The following is a 19,815-nucleotide window of genomic DNA, read 5'->3' as shown; positions in this document are numbered from 1 at the left end:
AGTTAGTCACAAATTACAATTGAATAACCATCAAAAAACTAAAAGCCCATGGACAAAAAACACACCGTGTAATCACACAGGAATAGTAACCGAAAAAAGGGGAAAAAAAAGAAGAAAAAACAAGAAAACCTGTAATATCTGGGGATAGGACACTAAGAAAAAAATAAGTAGAGAAGAATAGTAAATGAAAAAAAAATTGAGAAAAATTCTGAAAAAATAATCAAGGAACAGGGTTAACCACGAGAAAAAAGGAGGAAAAGAAAAAAAAAGCCTTAAAAAAAAATTTCAGTCAGGAACAGAGAAAAGAAAAAATGCTGAAAACAAGGATGTGGGAGGGGAAGATTAAGAATAATAATAAAAAGGACAAAAGTATTAATAATACCAGTTGTTTTAAAACAGAGAAATATAAGGAAACTAATCACCAGAAAAAAGAAAGCAAAAAGAAAAAAAAATAAAAATAAAAAAAGAGAAAAAAAAAATCGGTGTAGGACAGGGCAGGGCACCTAGGCTCCGTCTGAGCACACAGACTGTGATGGAGTTCCTGTGGGCCCAGAAGGTAGGTGAGAGTGGGGAATGGCCACACCTCTGTTCACCAAGTGGGTGTGGGGTATAAGAGTAACAAGAGGAATGTCATACCTTGTCAGTCTTGCAGGTCCGGAGTGTCCTTTCAGTTGCTGGAAAGCAGAATGTGTTCTTAAACTCCAGGAATCTGTGAGAGTGCTGTCTCTTTAAATATCCAAAATAGTCAAGCCGCTTTTTAAATCTTCAAAATCGCGGCACCCTCTGGACTGGCAAAAGTCCACACCTCAGCCCACCTTTGTCTTCACCTTTTCTGTTTCTTCCCCAGCCACCGTGCACAGTCCTCTGTGCAGTCCCTGACTAGCAGGGTGATTTTTAGGTTAATTCTTAGGTTCTGCCAGCACTCGGGAATCTCCAAGTTGTCTGTGCCATCAGGATCGCTCAAGATCGCTGCCATACCACAGCTCTGTCTGTCTCCTTTTTTGGTATTTTCACGCAAATTCTTCCGCTAGTTGGGGTTTCGTCCAGTTCTATATCCTTCCCTTCAAGGCTCGGGGCTCCAGGATTATCTTCTGTGTCTGTGTTAATTAGTTTCCCTTTTTTTTGTTGAAGAGGGTCTGTGCAGTCTTTCTGCCTAGTCCGCCATCTTGCCGGATCTCTGGAAGACTATATTCTTGACCCATTCTTACTTGTTGTCTAAGCTCTATCCCTAGGGCAGCAACTCTACTCTTTACATTTTGGTTATCACTTCTTTGGTGATGGTACCAAAACTCTTGTGCTACGCTAGCCATCTCTGTGTTTTTGTCTTTGATAAGTATCAAGTCACTAGAGCCTTCCTGGATCTACTTACAAGCTTCACGCCTAATGACATTGAACTCTTAATTATTCTATATGCAGATATTGCGTGCCTGCCATGTCTTCTGAGTCCTCAGCATTCCAGAAGAAGATTGAAGCTCCCTTCCAGAATTCAGATTCTTTGGAGGCTTTTGGTGGGTGGGATAGGTCTGGAGACCTTCTTGGCTCTGTGTGCTCTCAGACAGGGCCAGCAACCATTCCTGTACTGCCACTAGAGAGGCCTCCCTTGGGCTCTCCCTTGCAGGCTCCATGAGTGGATTTTGTCTTAGTAGCTTGAAAAAAGGAAGAGGCTTAGGTCAATGTGAACCTTTTACTCTCCAATCCAAAAAGAAACCAAACCAAACTCACTGCCATTGAGTCTGATCTGACACATAGCAATCCCTCCTTGGGTTTCCGAGGTGGTTTCTACAGAAGTAGATTGCCCAACCTTCCTTCTGAGGAGTGGCTGGTGAGTTTGAACCACCAGCCTTCTGGTTAGCAGTCAAATGCCTTAGGCACTACGTCACCAGAGCTCCTGAACTGGCGTTAGAAGCCAGTTTTTTTTTTTTTTTTTGCGTGCAATCAAGTGCTCTGTTCACTTAATTGCTGTATACCTGTTGACTTTTTGTTTAGTTTTTGTCTTACGGAAACAAAACAAAACCAAATCTGTTTGCCTGATTACTCCAAATGTCTTTCTCTTGTTCTTCAAATTATTCAGTAAAAATCCATTTCTTTTGTTAAGCCTTTGCATATTGTTCTCCCTTGTCAGGGCTGTCCTTTTTGTGTCCTCTTTGCATTGTACCTTCAGCTTCATATTTGCTCAAATTGGGCAGTAAGCTTTCTGTTTGGGAAGAGGTGAATGAGTATGTATGTGTGTATGAATTTGTGTAGCCCATAAATAGTAATGAATGTATGTCTGTGGGAAGAGCTCATCTAACCTTCAGTTTGTAAAGCAGAATATTGTCTTATGGCGGCTCCTGCAGGTGGCATTTGTGCATGCTGGTGGCCTGGCTCTCTGGACTTGAGGATGAGGGAAAAGCATTGGACAGCCTGTGTCTGCCTTGAGACTCAGCAGAAAACTGGGTTGGCCTCTCTGTTTTCATCTGTGAGGGTCTTCTTTTAACATCTTTTTTTTCACCTTCTGAGAGTAACTACCTAACAATAGGCTTCTGTCCTCAGATTTGAGGTATGTGGTCAGCTGAAGAGTGTGTGGATCTTGCAGGAGGCAGGTGCTTTGGAAAGTGATCCTAGGGGTGCCTGGCCTGGCCCTTCAACTATTAACTGAAAGGTTGGCAGTTTGAACCCACCCAGAGGCACTTCAGAAGAAAGACCTGGCAATTTGCTTTAGAAGGTCACAGCCTTGAAAACTCTATGGAATGGTGCTCTTCTCTGCACACGTAGTCATGAGTCAGAATTGACTCTATGGCACCTGATTTAGTTTTTTGGTTTGCCATCCTTTGAAAAGGTCTCTTAGGTGGTACAGATGGTTTGAAACCACACAGTGGCCACATGGAAGAAAGGCCTGGCAATCTGTTTTGCAGTGTGTTTGACTTTTTTTTTTTTTGGTATCACCCTTTGAAGTAGGAATCCTTATTGTTCCATTTTACAGATGAAGAAACTGAGACCTTGTGAAGTTGTGTCAAGATTACACCTACCTAGGAACTGGCAGAGCCAAGAATTAGCTACTTAGGTCTGTTGGACTCTAATATTCACATGCTGTAATCCCTACCAAATGCTTTTGTCTCTTTGCTTCTTCCAGAAGATTTCAGAAAACAAATGCTTGGGCATACATGTCATGAGCGTTTTATGAAATGGAGCTCCAAGGACTCAGAGACAGACTGGTGAGGTAGCTCTACCTGCCCCAGGCACTTGTACCCTTTTTTTTTTCTCCGTGTGTTTTGGTCCTGAAGCTTGAGGACAGACAGCCACTATCCAAGGGGTCTGCCACCCATGTCAGAAGCTACCAGAGACTCAACAGCCCACTCTACCTCCTTCTCTTGGCTTTTTGCCATCCTATGTTTTTGCATTTCTTTTGTTTTTCTGCCTCTAGAGAAGACAAAAGTTACTGGAGGATGTCTTTGTTTACACAGGGCCTAGTCCCCTCCCCCAGTCTTATCTGAATTAAATGGAGGACATGAGGGACAAAGGAGGCAAGGGCTAGACTCTGCAGATCTACTCCCACATGTTCCTCAAGCATCTCCAGGCATCTCCTTTGGGCTGCAGTAAGCTGGCAATACAGATTGCTGAGAGCATCCAACCTCAATACAAGTAGAGGTACAGCCTACAAATGGCCAGTTTTGGTAGAAAAATGGGCATTTCAAGTACCCTATTATCTCTTTTGTCCTGAAGCCCAGGGATACTTAAGGAAAGAATTACTGGTTGAAAAGTGTTCCCCTTTCCCTCACTGAGCAATGGTATTTTAAGTCAGAAGAAGGCCACAAATGTAAAGGTGAAGGGGTCCTCCATTAAGAATCAAGGATGATGGGTAGGTTTGTTTTGCACGGTGTGCATTGGCAGGTGATCAGATGAACCCAGGGTTGTTGTTGTTGTTGTTGTTACGTTCCATCGAGTCGGACCTGACTAAAAGCGACTCCTCCTTGGGTTTCCGAGGCAGTATTACTACGGAAGTAGATTGCCCCATCTTCCTTCCGAGGAATGGCTGGTGGGTTTGATCCGCCAGCCTTCTGATTAGCAGTCAAGTGCCTTAGGCACTATGCTACCAGAGGGGTTAGTGGATGTCAAATGGTTTGGGGAGGGCACTGTCCTCAGGCCAAGTGTGCCAAACTGTCCCTCAATAGGAAATCATGATTTTGGCCTTACTTGCACCAGGGACCCCATGTTCCCTTTTGCTGTTGCCACCACCTAAGTACCTGTCTGTGATGGTGAGCCATCCTAGCAGGACATAGCTATGTGCCACTTGCCCTTTCCTTCTTCCCCTTCTCCCCCACCTTCAGTAAGAAACCCAGAGAAAGCTATGTCTGCTTGCTCTCCACCTACCACTTCTTGGGTAAGGAGCAATGTTAGGTGACATGGTTGCAGGCTGGATCTTAAGAGGACACTGATACCCATGCCTGCATGTTGGAAAATTTACACTTGCTCTCTAGGTGCCCCCGCCAAATCTGGAAAATTGTCTTATACTTTTCTCCCAGTCTCACTCATCCTAGGTCTCTTCTTAGTCTCCACCCGACCCCTACTCCATGTGCTCAGCTTTTCTCTCTCTCCCTGTTTGTGGGAAAATATATAGAGGTAATAAATAGGTCAGGTGTACAGTTCATGTGGAATTATTGGGTGGAGATGAGGGATCCGCTGACAAATCAATCTCTCGTCTTTTGTATTGGCAGAAAGTGTTTCTGAGGATATTAGTGTGTGTGCAAGAGATGGAGGCATCTGGGAGCCCTATGGGAGCTGCCATTTCTCCTCACCCTCCCCCAATCCCTTCCTACTCCTGGAGGCTGGGGAAACTGCCATGTATGTACATTAGCTGCCCGACCTCTTCTTCTTCACTCCCTTCTGGGCCTCCTTTTCCTGTTCATTTGTCTTCTCTGCTCTTGACTTCTTCCTTTTCATTTATCTCTTTCTCTTCATCTCTTCCCCAGTACCAGTTTCAGTATTTTCCCCTGGCTATAAGAAGGGAGCATCTAACTCTGTGTGTATGTTTCTATCTGTCTGTATATATACATGAACACTGTCATGTAAAGGAAGGCAAATCGGTGGCTTTTGGGATAATGTTTTTTCTTACTGTATGTTGTCTTAAAATGTTGTGAGTCCCTCAGTTCCATCCTTGATTCATTTTTTCTCACAGCCAAACAGCAGTGTTTACAAAGGTATAAAGCATGATAGGAAGCTCTAAGGCTGTCCCTCTTGGGACTCCTCTCCTTAGACTCCCTAAGCCTTCTCCCTTATGATATCTCAGCTCTTGCCCCTTGCTCATCCTCACCTAATCTGGCCAGTCTCCCTGTCACACCCAGGCATGCCCAGGCACCTGCCCACAGCACCAAGTGGGAGTGTAGGGCTGTGAACTCACTCTCTGTCTTTCAGTGTGATTGGTGCCCAAGGGAGCCAGGTTGCTGGGGGAAGCTCATGTGGCACTCAGCCATTCCATTTTGTCGACGAGAAGAAGGGGAAAACTGGCAGAAAGCAAAGGCTTTTGCTTCTGGGTGAGTTTAGGAGCTATTTTTAGCATGCAAGCCTTTGCTTTTCCATTTGGCTGTGCTTTTTTAGCTCAGTGTCGGTCCAGCAGGGCTGTTTTCCTTCATGGCTCCAGATATCCTTAGGGAATGTTTCTGTATGTCCTGTGGGCTAGGCAGTGGGGTAATAACCTCTGAGAACAGGTTGAGGCAGAGCTCTGGGTCCCTCTGCAATCACATCATGGGACCAATTTCTTGAAATAGGCAGGAGAGGAATGTGATATGGTTGGGAGAAAGAAAAGGTACGCACCATACTTTTCAGAAATGTTCTCCCGTAATTAATTTAGTTATGCCTCTATTGAGTAAACTGCCCTAATGAGGTATATTGGGGCTGAGGCATAAATGCATGAACCTTTTATATAGGTAGCACAAACAGTTTATATTCTACTACTAAAGTGCCTAGGGTGCCTTGACTGTTAACCAGAAGGCTGGTGGTTCAAACCCCACCAGCCACTCCTCGGGAGGAAGGTTGGGCAATCTACTTCTATAGTGATACTGCCTGGGAAACCCAAGGAGGGGTCGCTATGAGTCGGGTCTGAGTCAACGACACATATCAACAACAGCAACAGCAACAACAAAACGAACCACAAGGCTGATGGTTCCAGTCCACCTAGCAGTGCCACGGAAGAAAGGCCTGGTGATCTGCTTTTGTAACTATTACAACCAAGAAAACCCTATGGAGCAGTTCTGTTCTGTACACAGGGGTCACTGTGAGTCACAATTGACTCAATGAGTTTCATTGTTTGTCTTTTTATTAGTTCTGATTTGTTTTTCTTTCTACTTTTCTAGATCATTTGCTAATTTGGATTAAGTTTATTTGACTTCCACTTTATTTTGTTGAACAAATAGAGGGGTACCGTCTGCTGAAGAGAAGCCCTTGATTGGGCAGGCAGAGAGCGGTGTGGCATGAACTATTGGTGGGAAAGGGCTCTGATGGGTAGCAAGGCCAACTATCTTTGAGGAACCCAAGTAACATTATAGGACTCCCCTACCTAAAATTTTCTTTGGCTTCTTGTGGCCTTATGAATAAAATGCAGACTCCTTACCAGTAAGCCCCCTTTCCGCTCATCCAGTCTTGCCCATTGTGCTATAGCCAGCAGGGCTTTTTAAATTTATTTTCAATTTCTCAAAAATTTAATGCTTCATCCTGCCTCAGGGCTTTTCCACATGTTGTTCTCTCTGTGTAGGACATGCTTTCCCTTGCTTTTCTTATGGTTGGCCATTCTCACCCCTCAGGTCCAATCCAAATTCATCTCCTCTTTTCCTGCCTTGTTCACCGTTATTCTTCTCTCTACCGTGTTTCTTTCCATGACTGTGCTCACTACATGTTGTGATTTTTCTATTTATTTTGTTTTATTGTCTGTCTCCCCTGCTAGACTCTGAGCCTCATGATGGCAGGGACTACGTCTGTTTTGTTCATCTAGTGTTGGACCACACTAGATACCCAAGGAATATCTATTGAATGTGTTAAATGAATTCAGATGGACATCGTGGTGGTCGCAGTCCCAGGGTGAACTGGATCATTCAGGCTCTCCTGGGACTGGACCAAGCATTTCTTGAGGATGGGACCTCTGGTTGGCTGTGCCTTAGGAGACAAGTTGAACTGAGGTAAAGAGAACCACTTGGGGGCTGGGAAACTGGACGTACTCTTCAGGGGTAATATGAGCACCTCCTAGTATGGCATAGGGTACCCCCTCCACTCCTACCCCTTATAATCTTTTGGTCTTTTAAGCTGAATTTGAATTTGCTTGAACTCCCTCATGTGTTGGGCCATCCTGTAGAGACAGGGGCCATTCCTTTTCCTTGCTGACCTGCTTTGACTCTTGGACTTACTAATTGTGTAACTGCCAGAACACTGGTGATGGTTGTTTGCTCTTGCTCTGAGTTAGTGTTCCCTCCCCTTTCTCATGCTGATGAGAATCATAGTGCTCTTTGTGAAATATCAGGGTGGAACAGGCCAAGCTACCATCCTAAACTTTAGCTGTTGTTACATGTCATTGAGTCAGCGCCGACTCATTGTGACCCTGTGTACAACAGAAAGAAACACTGCCTGGTCCTGTGCTGTCCTCACAATCCTTGCTATTATGTTCAAGCCCGTCACCATAGCTACCATGTCAATCCATCTTGTCCTGGGTCTTCCCCTTTTTTTTTTGCTGACCCTCCACCTCACCAAGCATGATATCCTCCAGGGAATGGTCCCCTCCAACAACATGACTAAAGTAGGTGAGACTAAGTCTAGCCATTCTTGCTTCCAAGAAGCATTCCAGCTGCACTTCTTCCAGCACAGATGTTTGATCTTCTGGCAGTCCATGATATCCTCAGTATTCTTTGCCAGCATCACAACTCAAAGGTATCACCTCTTCCTCAGTCTTCCCTATTCATTGTCCAGCCTTCACATGCGTATGAGGTGATTGAAAATACCATGGCCTGGGTGAGGCACACCTCAGTCTTCATAATGACATTCTTGTTTCTTAATACTTTAAAGAGGTCTTTTGCAGCAGACTTCCCCAGTGCAATATGTCTGATTTCTTCATTGCTGCTTCCATGGGCATTGATTGTGGATCTGCCAAAGGGACAGGGAGGCCACATCTTCTGACTTCCTCTAACCCCACAAGAGAAAGACAGAATCACCATCAGTAGCCCAAGGCCTATCCCTGTGAGGCCAGACACGCCACCTTCCTCCAGCCCTTTCATCAACCCTGACACCAGATGTTCCTCCCACAACACCCACCACTTCTCTGCTAGGTTCGATAATTTGCTGCAGTGGCCACACAGAGCTCATGGATTACGGGGTTTATTAGGGAAGCGCCAGGCTACAATTCAAGTTCAGGAAGTATGGTTGGTCTCTCTCAAGCCACCATCTCTCAGCCAGCAGTCTCTTTCGGTCTCTCTCCCAGCAGTTCGTGTCTCTCAGTGTCTTTTTTCTCAGCAGCACGTGTCTCTCAGATGTGTGTTTCTCTCAGCAACATATCTTTCTCAGCCAGCAGTCAGAGAGACTTCTTCTGCCTCTCGGAGGGCTCCTTTTGAGCGTGGCAGAGTGGCCAGGTAACCAGTCATAACATCAGAATTCTGAGTACTTGAGAGAGGGTGAACTTCCCAGAACATTGCTTTGTGCCACTCTCAACAGAAATACCCCAGGTGGATAACTTTTAACAATCAGGAGCTCCTCAGTTGCTTATGGCAAATTCCACCATGGAGTTTACAAAGACTTATGGCTAGAAAAGCCATACCAGGTAATTTATTGCACCGCAGGATCCAAGTAAAATGAAATCCCTGACAACTGCAGTCTTTTCTGCATTTATTGTGATGTTGCTTATTAGTCCATTTGTGAGGACTTTTGTTTTCTTTATGTTCAGGTGTAATCCATACTAAGGACTGTAGTCTCTGATTCTCATTAGCAAGTGCTTCAAGTCATCTTCACTTTCAGCAAGCAGTGTTGTGTAATCTGCATATCACAGTTTGTTAATGAGTCTTCCTCCAATCTGGATGCTGTGTTTGTCTTCATATAGTCCAATTTCTTGGATTATTTGCTCAGCATACAGATTGAGTAAGTATGATGAAAGGGTACAATCCTGATACATACCCTTCCTGATTTTAAACTATGCAGTATCTGCTTGTTCTATTTGAGTGACAGCCTCTTGGTCTATGTACATGTTTCTCATTAGCACAATTAAGTGTTCTAGAATTCCTATTCTTCATAATGTTATTCTTTAAAAAAAAAAAAAAAACTATTGCTACTGTATGACAATAATGATGATGGTGGTGAGCTTGACCTGTTGCTTATATAGGGCTTTGCGTGTTCAGCATGTTGATCATGTGTATGCTTGACAGTGGCTCTGTGAGGCCAGCCTTTAGAGTTTGAAACCCTCATTTTGTGGATGATGAACCTGTGAAGATGATGAGCCCATACTAAGTGGCAGATAGTATTCTGTACCTGGCATGGGACTTACAAGCATTGTCATGTAACTGGTAATGCTCATAACCCTAAACAGGTTCTCCCACAACAGCTGAAGAAACTGAGACATAGAAAGGTTAATAACTTACTCACTATCATCCACCTAGACATTGATGGAGCTGGGACTCAAATGTAAGTCTGTCTGACTTTAAAGTCCATGCTTTTAACCATGTTGCTGTGACTACCCCTCAGACCTGGGATGTGCCCAGACCAGGATCACACCTTAAGATAGTGTGAAAATGAAAGCATAGCTGAAGTTTTCTAACTCCTGTTCTTGGTGACTTCCATTATATATTGCTCCTTCCTCCCCTTGGATCCCTTCAGTCCTTCCCAAAATTTACCTACACATTCAGTTTCCCAGATGTGGTGAAATGAATTCCTTTATGTGTACTTTTGCCTTGATTCTTTGGAAAAACAGCTTGAGAAATTTTCCCCTAAACCCTGAAGAATTAACATTTGTCCTAGTTTTTTACCCTAGAGGGTTTATTACTTTTGTCCAGGTTGGTTGACATTTCCTGGGTAAACTGCAAGCTATAAACAAGGATGGTTTGATATTTCTTGCCTGTTCCTAGGCTGCATCCCGCCCTGTGGTTGGTGTGTACCTTGCAGGGATTGGTCAATAGATTATGCAAATGAAGTGACTGTGGAATATATAAATGAAATGTCCAAAGCCTGCTATACAAATGAAGTATCTGTGGTCTACTGAGAAAGGATTAGTCAGTTCCTGGCCCTGGTGCGAGGGCTATGCCTTGAAATTGACAAGGATTTTGTAGATAATAAGTAGCAACCCCACCAGAGGTTTTAGATACAGAAAGCAGCAGGAAGAAGGAGAAGGAAGAAAGAAGAGAGAAGAAAAGAGGAGGAGCAAGGAACCTTCGAAAAGAGCTGTAAACTGATGGAGGCAACAGGCCCAAAATGGGCTCAGTAGCAGAACCAGTGGTGACAGACTTGGAAGGGGCCCTGCAGTTCAGTTGATGGTGACAGATGGCAGGGCTAAGAGGAGCCTGTCCTGAGGAGGCCAAAAGGAGCCTGTCTTGGGGGGGGGGGGTGTGGCAAGAAGAGGCCTGCATGACTGAGAAGAATCTAGAGAGATGTCCTTCACTGAAGATGGGAGACTTTGCCTACATGCTTCCTCATCCTGAATCGTAGCCTGTTGATCCTGATCCTAAGTTGTACCTTGTTACTTATGGTCTGTGAGTTCCGTGTGACCATTGCCATGGATTATCAAACCCAGAAGAGAAGTAGAGAGTGTCATGGGAGGGACAGCTGGTGTCAAATTTGGTAAAAAGGTTGGAGGGTAGAGGTATGTCTGATCTCCACTTCATATGGATCACCCTTGGGCTGACTTTAATTCACATTGTCCCCCTTGAAGTAAGGCATGTTCTGATACTACTACTTCTACTATTTTAAACCAGGTCAGAAGAATGTTGCATTTTAGGTCTTTGAAAGTTTCTGAATACAGAATAAATACTATATGATCTTCAGCACATATATTAAAACTCAGAGCAAATTAAACTTAGTGGTTTTTTTTTAGTCTTTGCATTGCTTTAATGAGCAGAGTTTATTTAAACAATGCATCCTTGTGACATTTCAGTTTTAACATCTACTAGGGCTGCACTTTGGTTTTCAAAACAATTAGGACAAGTAGAGTCTCTTCTGAGCCCAATGTCTGGCATCATTATCAGGGAATGCTTACTAAAATTATCTCCCCCTCCAAGAAACTTCTGGCACGGTTCCAGATACATGTGCTAGACTGAAAGGTGATGTGAAAGACTTTGTGGCTTGAGAATATGAACTATTCTGGTATATGAGACATTGATGACATCTGTCTTCAAGCAGGACAGTGGGTATGGTTTAAAAGTGGATGATTATAAAGGGACAAGGTTGTAGTCACTTCTTGGCCATAGCCAGCTACCCAGAGGGAGTGAGTAGTTGGACCTGTGGGCTCGGGACCATAGTTGCAGGGGACATCAAGCTCAGTTGGCATAACATACTACACAAAACATTGCTCCACATCCTACTTTGGCGAGTAGTGACAGGGACTTTAAAAGCTTGCAAGCGGCCATCTAGATGGAACAATTAGTCTCTCCTCTTCCAGAACAAGAAAGAATGAAGAAAACCAAAGATTCATGGAAACAGTCCAAGCATACACCATGCAGTCCTCAACCTGTATGACTATGAGACCAGAAGAACTGGATGGTGCCTGGCTACTACTGTGAACCACTCGGAGGGGGATCTATGTAGGAGATCCTGGATAGAGTGGGAGAACAATGTGGAACAAAACTCAAAATCATTTGAAAAAAAAACGGGACCAGGTTTGGTGTCTGGTCTGATAGAGCTGGGTTGAAACTCCTGAGACTATGGTCCCTAGTTGCCCTTCAGGTCTGGAATTGAACCTACCCTTATGGCTTGCAGCCAAACAAAAGACAAACATATGAACTGAACATTTATATTATTAGGTAGATACACTCCTTGGAGATATCAATCATAGGAGAATAGAAGGGCAGTGTATGCACAAGGAGACAGCTTGGGGGGCAGGAGTGCATGGGAGGGAAGGACACAGGGAAGAAGTAACTATGGGGGGGAAGTGGAAAGAGACCTGTTATATTGTGGGAAATTGCAGTCAGTGTCATGAGACAAAATGTGTATGAACTGCTGTCTGGAAAATGAATTTGCTTTGTTAACTTTCACCCAAATCACAACAAAAATTTAAAAAAGAGTTCTGGTTGACTTTATAGTTCCAAGCGGGGCATATTTTCATGTGGCTCTACTCCTTATGGAAGATGGAGGCTTACTCCAGGTTTGTCTACCCCTGTGGTAAAAGACCTGTGATACCTCTATGTAGGAAATGTCTTAATCTTCCAAATTGGTATTGTCATGAGAATCATGATCCTGGGTACTAGGTACCAGTCTTCCATTGACCTTCTGTTTTCTGTGTTTGTACTCCTCAGATTTCTAACTATGACTCCCTGGGGCCTGTCCCTGTCCAGGATGACTCCTCTGGGTATGCTGCTTGGGTTGCTGATGGCCTCTTGCTTTACCATCTGCCTCAGTCATCAAAACCCGGTAAGTATCACATTGCAAACGGGACAGTCCCCTAATTGAGTCAGAGAAAGCCTCGGTGTCACCAGGGCTCTGTTAGAGTGGGGTGGTAATTTATTTTTCCTTTTCATAGTAATATGGCCAGTGCTGGGCATGTGGCAACGTTTCCTTGCACAGTTTATCATCATTATCATCATCACCAGCTTATTGTGTACCAAGCACTGTATATACTTTATATATATTCTTACTTATTCCCCCCCCCCCAGCCACCCTATAAAGTAGACAGCTAAATTATTACCCTCATTTTTAGAAGGAAGAGACTAAGACTTAGAGACATGAAGTGACTTGGCCAAAACCACACAGCCAGTTTGTCACACAGATGGGAGGTTAGGCTTCTCCTTACTGAAGCTGAGTGTCTGTAGTGAACACTAATCCCAAGCAAGACTCTACTTCTTTGCTCCCCAATTCCTATATTTTTTAGTCCATATTTCTGTCTCCTCTCCCCCTCTGCTCTTTTACTGTTCTTCCCAAGCTTCTCTTCATTCACCCAGATCTCATTGCTCAGGGCTTGTGTCATTATCATAGGCAGGAGCAGAACACCTTAGAAGGCACTATGCTTGGCCTGGCTGTATTACACCTTGGCTTTTAGACCTGTTTCCCTAGCTTGCCCCAGCAATAGCCTGCCCTTGACTAGTTCCATGCCCAATCTCTCCCCTCTCTTGAGAACCCTGACTGTCAGCTCTCTCTGACAGTCTCATCCTCCCCTGGACACCTTCCCCAACCCCCAGGGCTCCTGCTAAATGTTGAATAAAGCGCTGGAGGCTTTTGATCAGGAGGCTCTTGAAGTGCAAATGACAATTGTGATGAATTTAATAATAATCCGGCTCAGCTGAGGTTCACCTCTGGCTTGTGGCAAGCTTCCACCTTCTCTCTGAAGTCATTTGTTTTCTCTGCCTTTCTCCCCACTTTGTGGAGCAGGAGTGAACAAACAGTTGGGGTCATGAATCCTTTTTAGGCTTTTAATGGTCTCTGACTAAGGTCCTGTTGGTGCCTTTTTTTGGCCTCTTCTTCAAGGGCAGTAAGAAGGGGATCCCAGTGGCCCAGAGGGTAGGACTGGTCACACCATGAGCTTGGTATAGCCATTGAATGACCCAGAAAAGCACCCAAGAATCTCAAGGGAGGATCAGGGCTGTGTCCTCTCCCCAGCCTCCAGCTCATAAGGAACTCCGTGCTCCCTGTCGTGAGCTTTAGCAGATGCACAATTAACAAAAGCGTGCTGATGAATTCACTTAAGGACCGTGTGTTAGTAAGTCCCTTTTGGATGATAGTCCAACTAAATAGATGAGCTTTCAGAGCCATAATTATTCTGGCCCATTTATATTAGCTCTATTGAGTCTAGTCTCAGAAAAAATGTTAATACTGACTTTCATCAACAGAAGCTGCTTTTATCCTTATGTCTGTTCCTAAGCTGTATCCATTTGTCAATAATCCTTCATCATGTGCTAAGCACAAGTAGGAGTTGAAGCATTTTTTCTCTCATACCATAAAAATTGCTGCCCTGATGGCATTTAAAATCCAAATTATGCAGCTAGCCACCTTCACAACAGGGAAAACATGTGGGGGTAGGGAGGAGGCTTATGATCCATTCTTCAGAGCCTGGAGTCCAGGCAAATGCTCCTGGTGACCTGGAATTGTCCTTCCCTAAAGCATTTGAGTAGTTTGATGGCCACCCAGGAAAGGCTGGCTGTACTTAACAAGGTGTTATCTAAAGCTATCTTTCCTCCCTGTCGTGCATTTCCCTGGGATGCCATATTTTAGGAGTAAGGTTGCTCAGGGCTAGGGTTGTGTGGTACTTAGTGGCCTTCGTAGAGGTAGAGAGTAAAGGGAGAGGGAGTGGAGCCTTCCCAGAGGAAAGACCACAAGCCCTGAGTAAACACCATTTTGCCATCTATTTGTCAAGTTACTAACTATAACTGAGTTTTATTTCCTTATCTGTGAATCAAAGTTAGTACCTCCCTCTTAAGATTAGTGTGAATTGAATGTGATTGTATGTAAAGCACCTAGCATAGGGGCTGGCACAATATGGTCAATTGTTGTCAATAAATGTCTCCTGTTATTTTTAATAAGGAGGTAGTTACTTCTTTGGTTTGTTTTGGGGTGGTGTCAGGCAGGGGACATCTGTGGTATGTCTTAGTCTATCAGCTCACCATTAGAGATTCCTTCATTCTCTTGCATCTTGAGGCCTTGATCTTTAAGAATCTCTCATTCAGATACAAGTACAAGAAGTGTGATATGGTAAGGTGTTGTCAGCTAACACCTTAGCTAGGATTTCTTGCCAGTCAGTTGAGAGGAAATTGGTACTTGGTAATTGGTGATGGTGGTAGGAAGAAGAGAGTGCTAGGGATCCAGGATGGGAGGGGGCCCTTCTCAAAGCCATCTGGACACCAGAGCATGGGATTTACTTATGAGCTGGCCTACCTCTTTTACCTCTTGGTCTTTCCCTCCTGTTTATGACATTGCCCAGACACAGAGAGGCTGATCTTCTTTGTCCCTTCTTTGGGACTGTAGTTTTTTACCTTTCCTATGGAAGTCTTTGCTTGGGGTGGGAGATAATGCTATGAAATGTGCTAAGGTGATCTTGCTGTGCCAGCTTCATTCTCTTAGCATCCAGAGCATGGCCATTAGTCTATATACCCAAAAACAGAAACAGAAGTGAGTCAGAATTTGTACATGGATATTGGAGTCAAGCAGGCCTGGACTGAAGTCTGTGTGCTGTTCTTCTTAGCAGTGTGATTTTAAACAGGTCTTATATCCATCCTCATCTGTAAAAGGTGAGTAATAAGAGTATGTACTTCACAGATGAGACTAGGATGAGTGAGGCATGGAAGGCACTTTATTTATTTATTTAATTTTTATTGTGATTGGTTGAAAGTTTACAGAGCAAGTTCCTTTTCAGTACAGCAGTTCATACATACTTTGGTTTATGACATTGACTGCAATTCTCACAATGTTAACAACAGTTTACCTCCTCCTTGTGATGGGGAGGGTACTTTAGCCCATTGTATGGTATATATATATAGTAAGGGCTTAGTAAATGGTAAATTGCCCACCCTGTGGTACATTCATATGACTGAACCTCTCTCGGTGTTGCTGAGTCCTTGCTTGGTCTTTGAGAATGGCCAGTTGTGATTTGAGCAGTCTGAGGGTACTCATAGCCAGATCTGATAAATAAGATGGACTGGCTAAACAGGGGAGCACATATTTTGTAGCACTCCTACTAACAAAAAGGAAAGGAGCTCTGGTGGCAGCTTTGGTGAAAGCATTGGGCTGCTAACCAAAAGGTTGGTGGTTAGAACCCACCAGCCACTCTGCAGGAGAAAAATGAGCCAGTCTGCTTCTGTAAGGAAACCTTATTCAGGAAATTCTATTCTGTAGGGCTGCTATGAGCCAGAATCAACTTGATGGCAGTAGATTTAACCAAAAAAAAGTTAGAGGTTTGAGTCTACCCAGAGGTGCCTTGGAAGGAAAGCTTGCAAATCTACTTCAGAAAAATCAGCCATTGCAAACATTATGGAGGACATTTCTACTCTGACACACATGGAGTCACCATAAGTTGTAATTGACTTCACAGCAACTGGTTTACTGTAAAATAATGTTTTGTTTGTTTTTTGCTTAAAATATGATTCAAAGATGACACCAGGATGCAGCTCAAAAAACATTCTGAGCGGTGACAGGATTGTTGCAAATGTCTTGTCCTTAGGGGTTGAAGCCTCTGTTGTTCATCAATCTCATCGTTCTAATACTTCCTCTTGAATCTATCCTGTTAACCTTGTTACAGAAATCTAAAGGAAAAAAAAAAAGATTTTCCCAGCCCCCAGTTGTCAAAATGAACAGTAACCCTTGCCTAGATTTTGAAGGGCTTCCTGCCATATTCTCATCATCCCTATTCCCTTTGTCTTGTTCTGCTTCTCTTGATGATAAGAGTTTGAGTGCTTGTATACAGTCACACCTGGGTAAAACAAGAGTTGCAATTTGAATCTTGGATATGTTTAGTTTGGCCCTTTTAGTGTTCTAAAAATAAGAAGATTTTATTTGGATTTCTTTTCTTCCTAAAATTGAATGTATGGCGTTGGTGGGCCAGCTGAGTAGCAGCTGCTTTCCTTAGGGCAGGAGGGCTCCAGTTCCCACAGTCCCCACCACTCCCTGGTGTTTTACACCTAGTCCACTTCACTCATTTGCATCCATCCTTGCCTGGCCTCTGAAGGCACTTAACTGACATACCTCTGAGGCAAATTTTATTAACATTTTCTTGGTTTCTCTTGGCCTAGTGTGTGGTGGTGCTTCTAGCAGAGGCTGACCAGCATGACTGGGCCTGGAATTCAGATTCCAAGTATTCAACCGACAAGGTGGTCTTTGTTGTGGGATGTGGGGTAGTGTCTAGCCTCCAGCAGATTAATTACCTTGGGCTTGCCTCAGTCTAAGTCACCCGGAAGACACACCTGTTGGAGAGAAACTTTGTTCATTTATTTGTTCAGCAGTTACAAACTAAGTCCTCTGTTAGGCATTGGGGATACAGTGGTGAAAGAGTCTAACACAATGGCTGTCTTTAGGAACTCAGATGTTGGAAGTCCTTGACATCCCTGTCCTCAGAATGTAGGATCCTTCCTCAGTCTGTCTTCCTTTCAACTTCCCCAGCACACCACTCTTGTGTTCCTAGGTTTCTTTTGAACGTGTATTTGTGCAGATTTCACGTTGAAGGCATGGGCAAGGTTTGAGGGATCAAGGCTACACTGGTGGCCACCACCTCAATGTGAACCTGCTTGAACGATGTCACATTGCACAGTCACTGTTGGATGTTACAGCATGGACTCATTTGATGTGGAACCCATAGCTGCCTTTGCAAATAATAATAGCGGCTGCCATGTACCTAGGGCTGCTGTTTTACATTGTAGTATGTCATCTAATGTATGAGCTAAATACTTTTATTATTTCTACTTTATGAAAGTAGAAAGTAAGGCTTAGAAATTTAAGTAATTTTCCGAGAGTTGCAAGAAACTGGGATTCAGACTTTGGGTTATCTATGTAAAGCTTGAATTCTTAAATACTGTGCTGTAGTTGATGCTTCTGATTACATATGACGTGATTTGAGGTCCTCTTCTTGTCCAAGTTATTTTCCTTACTGGTCCTTAACAAGGTTTGAAATTCTGCCAATAAATTTCATGGCTGTTTCTTGTTAAAATGTGAAAATTCTTGAAAGGGGCTTTACAGTATCATCACCAACACTTTTTAACACCCTAACCTTCTTTCTGACACCTAATTAAACATCAAACCTTGAGGGACCCTAGCAGGTGGGGGTACCTATCTGGAGCTCGGGCACTGCTCAAAAGAGATTCATTATTACCTCCCGTGCAGGATTAGAATTGTTGGGAAACCGAAATGAGATCTGTGTAAAAGTACCTAGCACAGGTTTGGGTTTGTGGTAGGAATGTACCTACTATTATTAGGAGAGGAACTGGGTTTGTTGTTGTTAGGTGCCATTGAGTCATCTCTGACTCATAGTGACCCTGTGCACAGCAGAACGAAACACTGCCTGGTCCTGAGCCAGCTCCATGATTGTTGCTATACTTGAGCCCATCGCTGCTGCCACTGTGCCAGTCCATCTTATTGAGGGCCTTCCCCCTTTTTGTCGACCCTCCACGTTACCAAGCATGACATCCTTCTCCAGGGAATGGTCTTTTCCGACAACATGACCAAAGTATGTGAGACGAAGTCTGGCCATTCTCTCCTCCAAGGAGCATTCTGGCTGCACTTCCTCCAGGACAGACCTGTTCTTTTAGCAGTCCACGGTACTTTCATCATTCTTCACCAACACCACAGCTCAAAAGCATCAGTTCTTCTTTTGTCTTCCTTATTCATTGTCCAGCTTTCACATGCATATGAGGCGATTGAAAATACCATGGCTTGTGTCAGGCGCACCTTAGTCCTCAAGGAGACATCTTTGCTGTTCAGTACTTGAAAGAGGTCCTTTGCAGCCAGTTTGCCCAGTGCTATATGTCGTCTGATGTCCTGACTGCTGCTTCCATTGATGTTGATTGTAGAACCAAGCAATGTGAAGTCTTTGACAATTTTAACCTTTTCTCCATTTATCGTAATGTTGCTTATAGGTCCAGTTGTGAGGATTTTTGTTTTCTTTATATTGAGATGTAATTCCTTAGTGCAGACTTTTAGTCTTCAGTTTTCATTAGTAAGTACTTCAAGTCATCCTCACTTTTGGCAAGCAGGTTGTGTCGTCAGCATATCGCAGATTGTTAATGATTCTTCCTCCAGTCCTGATACCATGTTCTTCTTTGTATAGTCTAGCTTCTTGGATTATTTGCTCAGCATACAGATTGAATAATTATTGTGAAAGGATACAACCCTGATGTACTCCCTTCTTGATTTTAAACTATGTAGTGTTCCCTTTTTCTGTTTGAACGACAGCCTCCTGGTCTATATATGGGTTCCTCCTGAGTACAATTAAGTGTTCTGGAATTCCCATTCTTCTCAATGTTATCCATAATTTGTTATGATCCACATAATTGAATGCTTTTGCATAGACAATAAAACACAAGTAAAAATCTTTCTGGTATTCTTTACTTTGAGCCAAGATCCATCTGACATCAGCAATGATAGCCCTCATTCCACATCCTCTTCTGAATCCAGCTTGCATTTCTGGAAGTTCTCTGTCAATATACAGCTGCAACCATTTTTGAATTATCTTTAGTAAGATTTTACTTGCATGCGGTATTAATGATACTGTTTGATAATTTCCACGTTCTGTGGGATCACCTTTCTTTAGAATGGGTACAAATAGAGATCTCTTCCAGTCAGTTGGCCAGGTAGCTGTTTTCCAAATGTCTTGGCATAACCAAGTGTGTGCCTCCAGTGGGGCATCCATTTGTTGAAATATCTCAGTGGGTATCCCATCAATTCCTGGAGCCTTGTTCTTCGCCAATTCTTTCAGTGCAGCTTCGACTTCTTCCTTCAATACCATTGGTTCTTGAACAAATACCACCTCCTGAAATGGATTAAGATTGACCAGTTCTTTTAGGTACAGTGACTCTGTGTATTCCTTCCATCATCTTTTGATGCTTCCTGTGTCATTCAATATTTTGCCCATTGTTGTTGTTGTTGTTGTTGTTATGTGCCGTCGAGTCGGCCCTGACTCATAGCGACCCCTCCTTGGGTTTCCGAGGCAGTATCACTACGGAAGTAGGATTGCCCAACCTTCCTTCCGAG

General features: G+C 43.6%; 1 protein-coding gene across 1 annotated transcript in view; it reads left to right on the top strand.

The window, feature by feature from the left end:
* The first annotated feature begins 12,278 nt into the window (after window positions 1–12,278).
* The window catches only part of SIL1 (SIL1 nucleotide exchange factor), a 397,052-nt gene continuing 389,515 nt past the window's right edge, over window positions 12,279–19,815 (top strand). Inside the window, exons 1-2 of the mRNA XM_007938964.2 lie at window positions 12,279–12,295; window positions 12,447–12,561. Coding sequence (XP_007937155.2) covers window positions 12,279–12,295; window positions 12,447–12,561 — 132 coding nt within the window. The remainder of the gene's footprint in view (window positions 12,296–12,446; window positions 12,562–19,815) is intronic.

The sequence above is a fragment of the Orycteropus afer genome, unplaced genomic scaffold, assembly GCF_000298275.1.
Source record: "Orycteropus afer afer isolate SDZICR_OR568_19922 unplaced genomic scaffold, OryAfe1.0 scaffold00056, whole genome shotgun sequence".
In the NCBI taxonomy this organism is placed as follows: domain Eukaryota; kingdom Metazoa; phylum Chordata; class Mammalia; order Tubulidentata; family Orycteropodidae; genus Orycteropus; species Orycteropus afer.
Note: the sequence above shows the minus strand (reverse complement) of the source record. Positions and strands in the feature narration are given on the sequence as shown.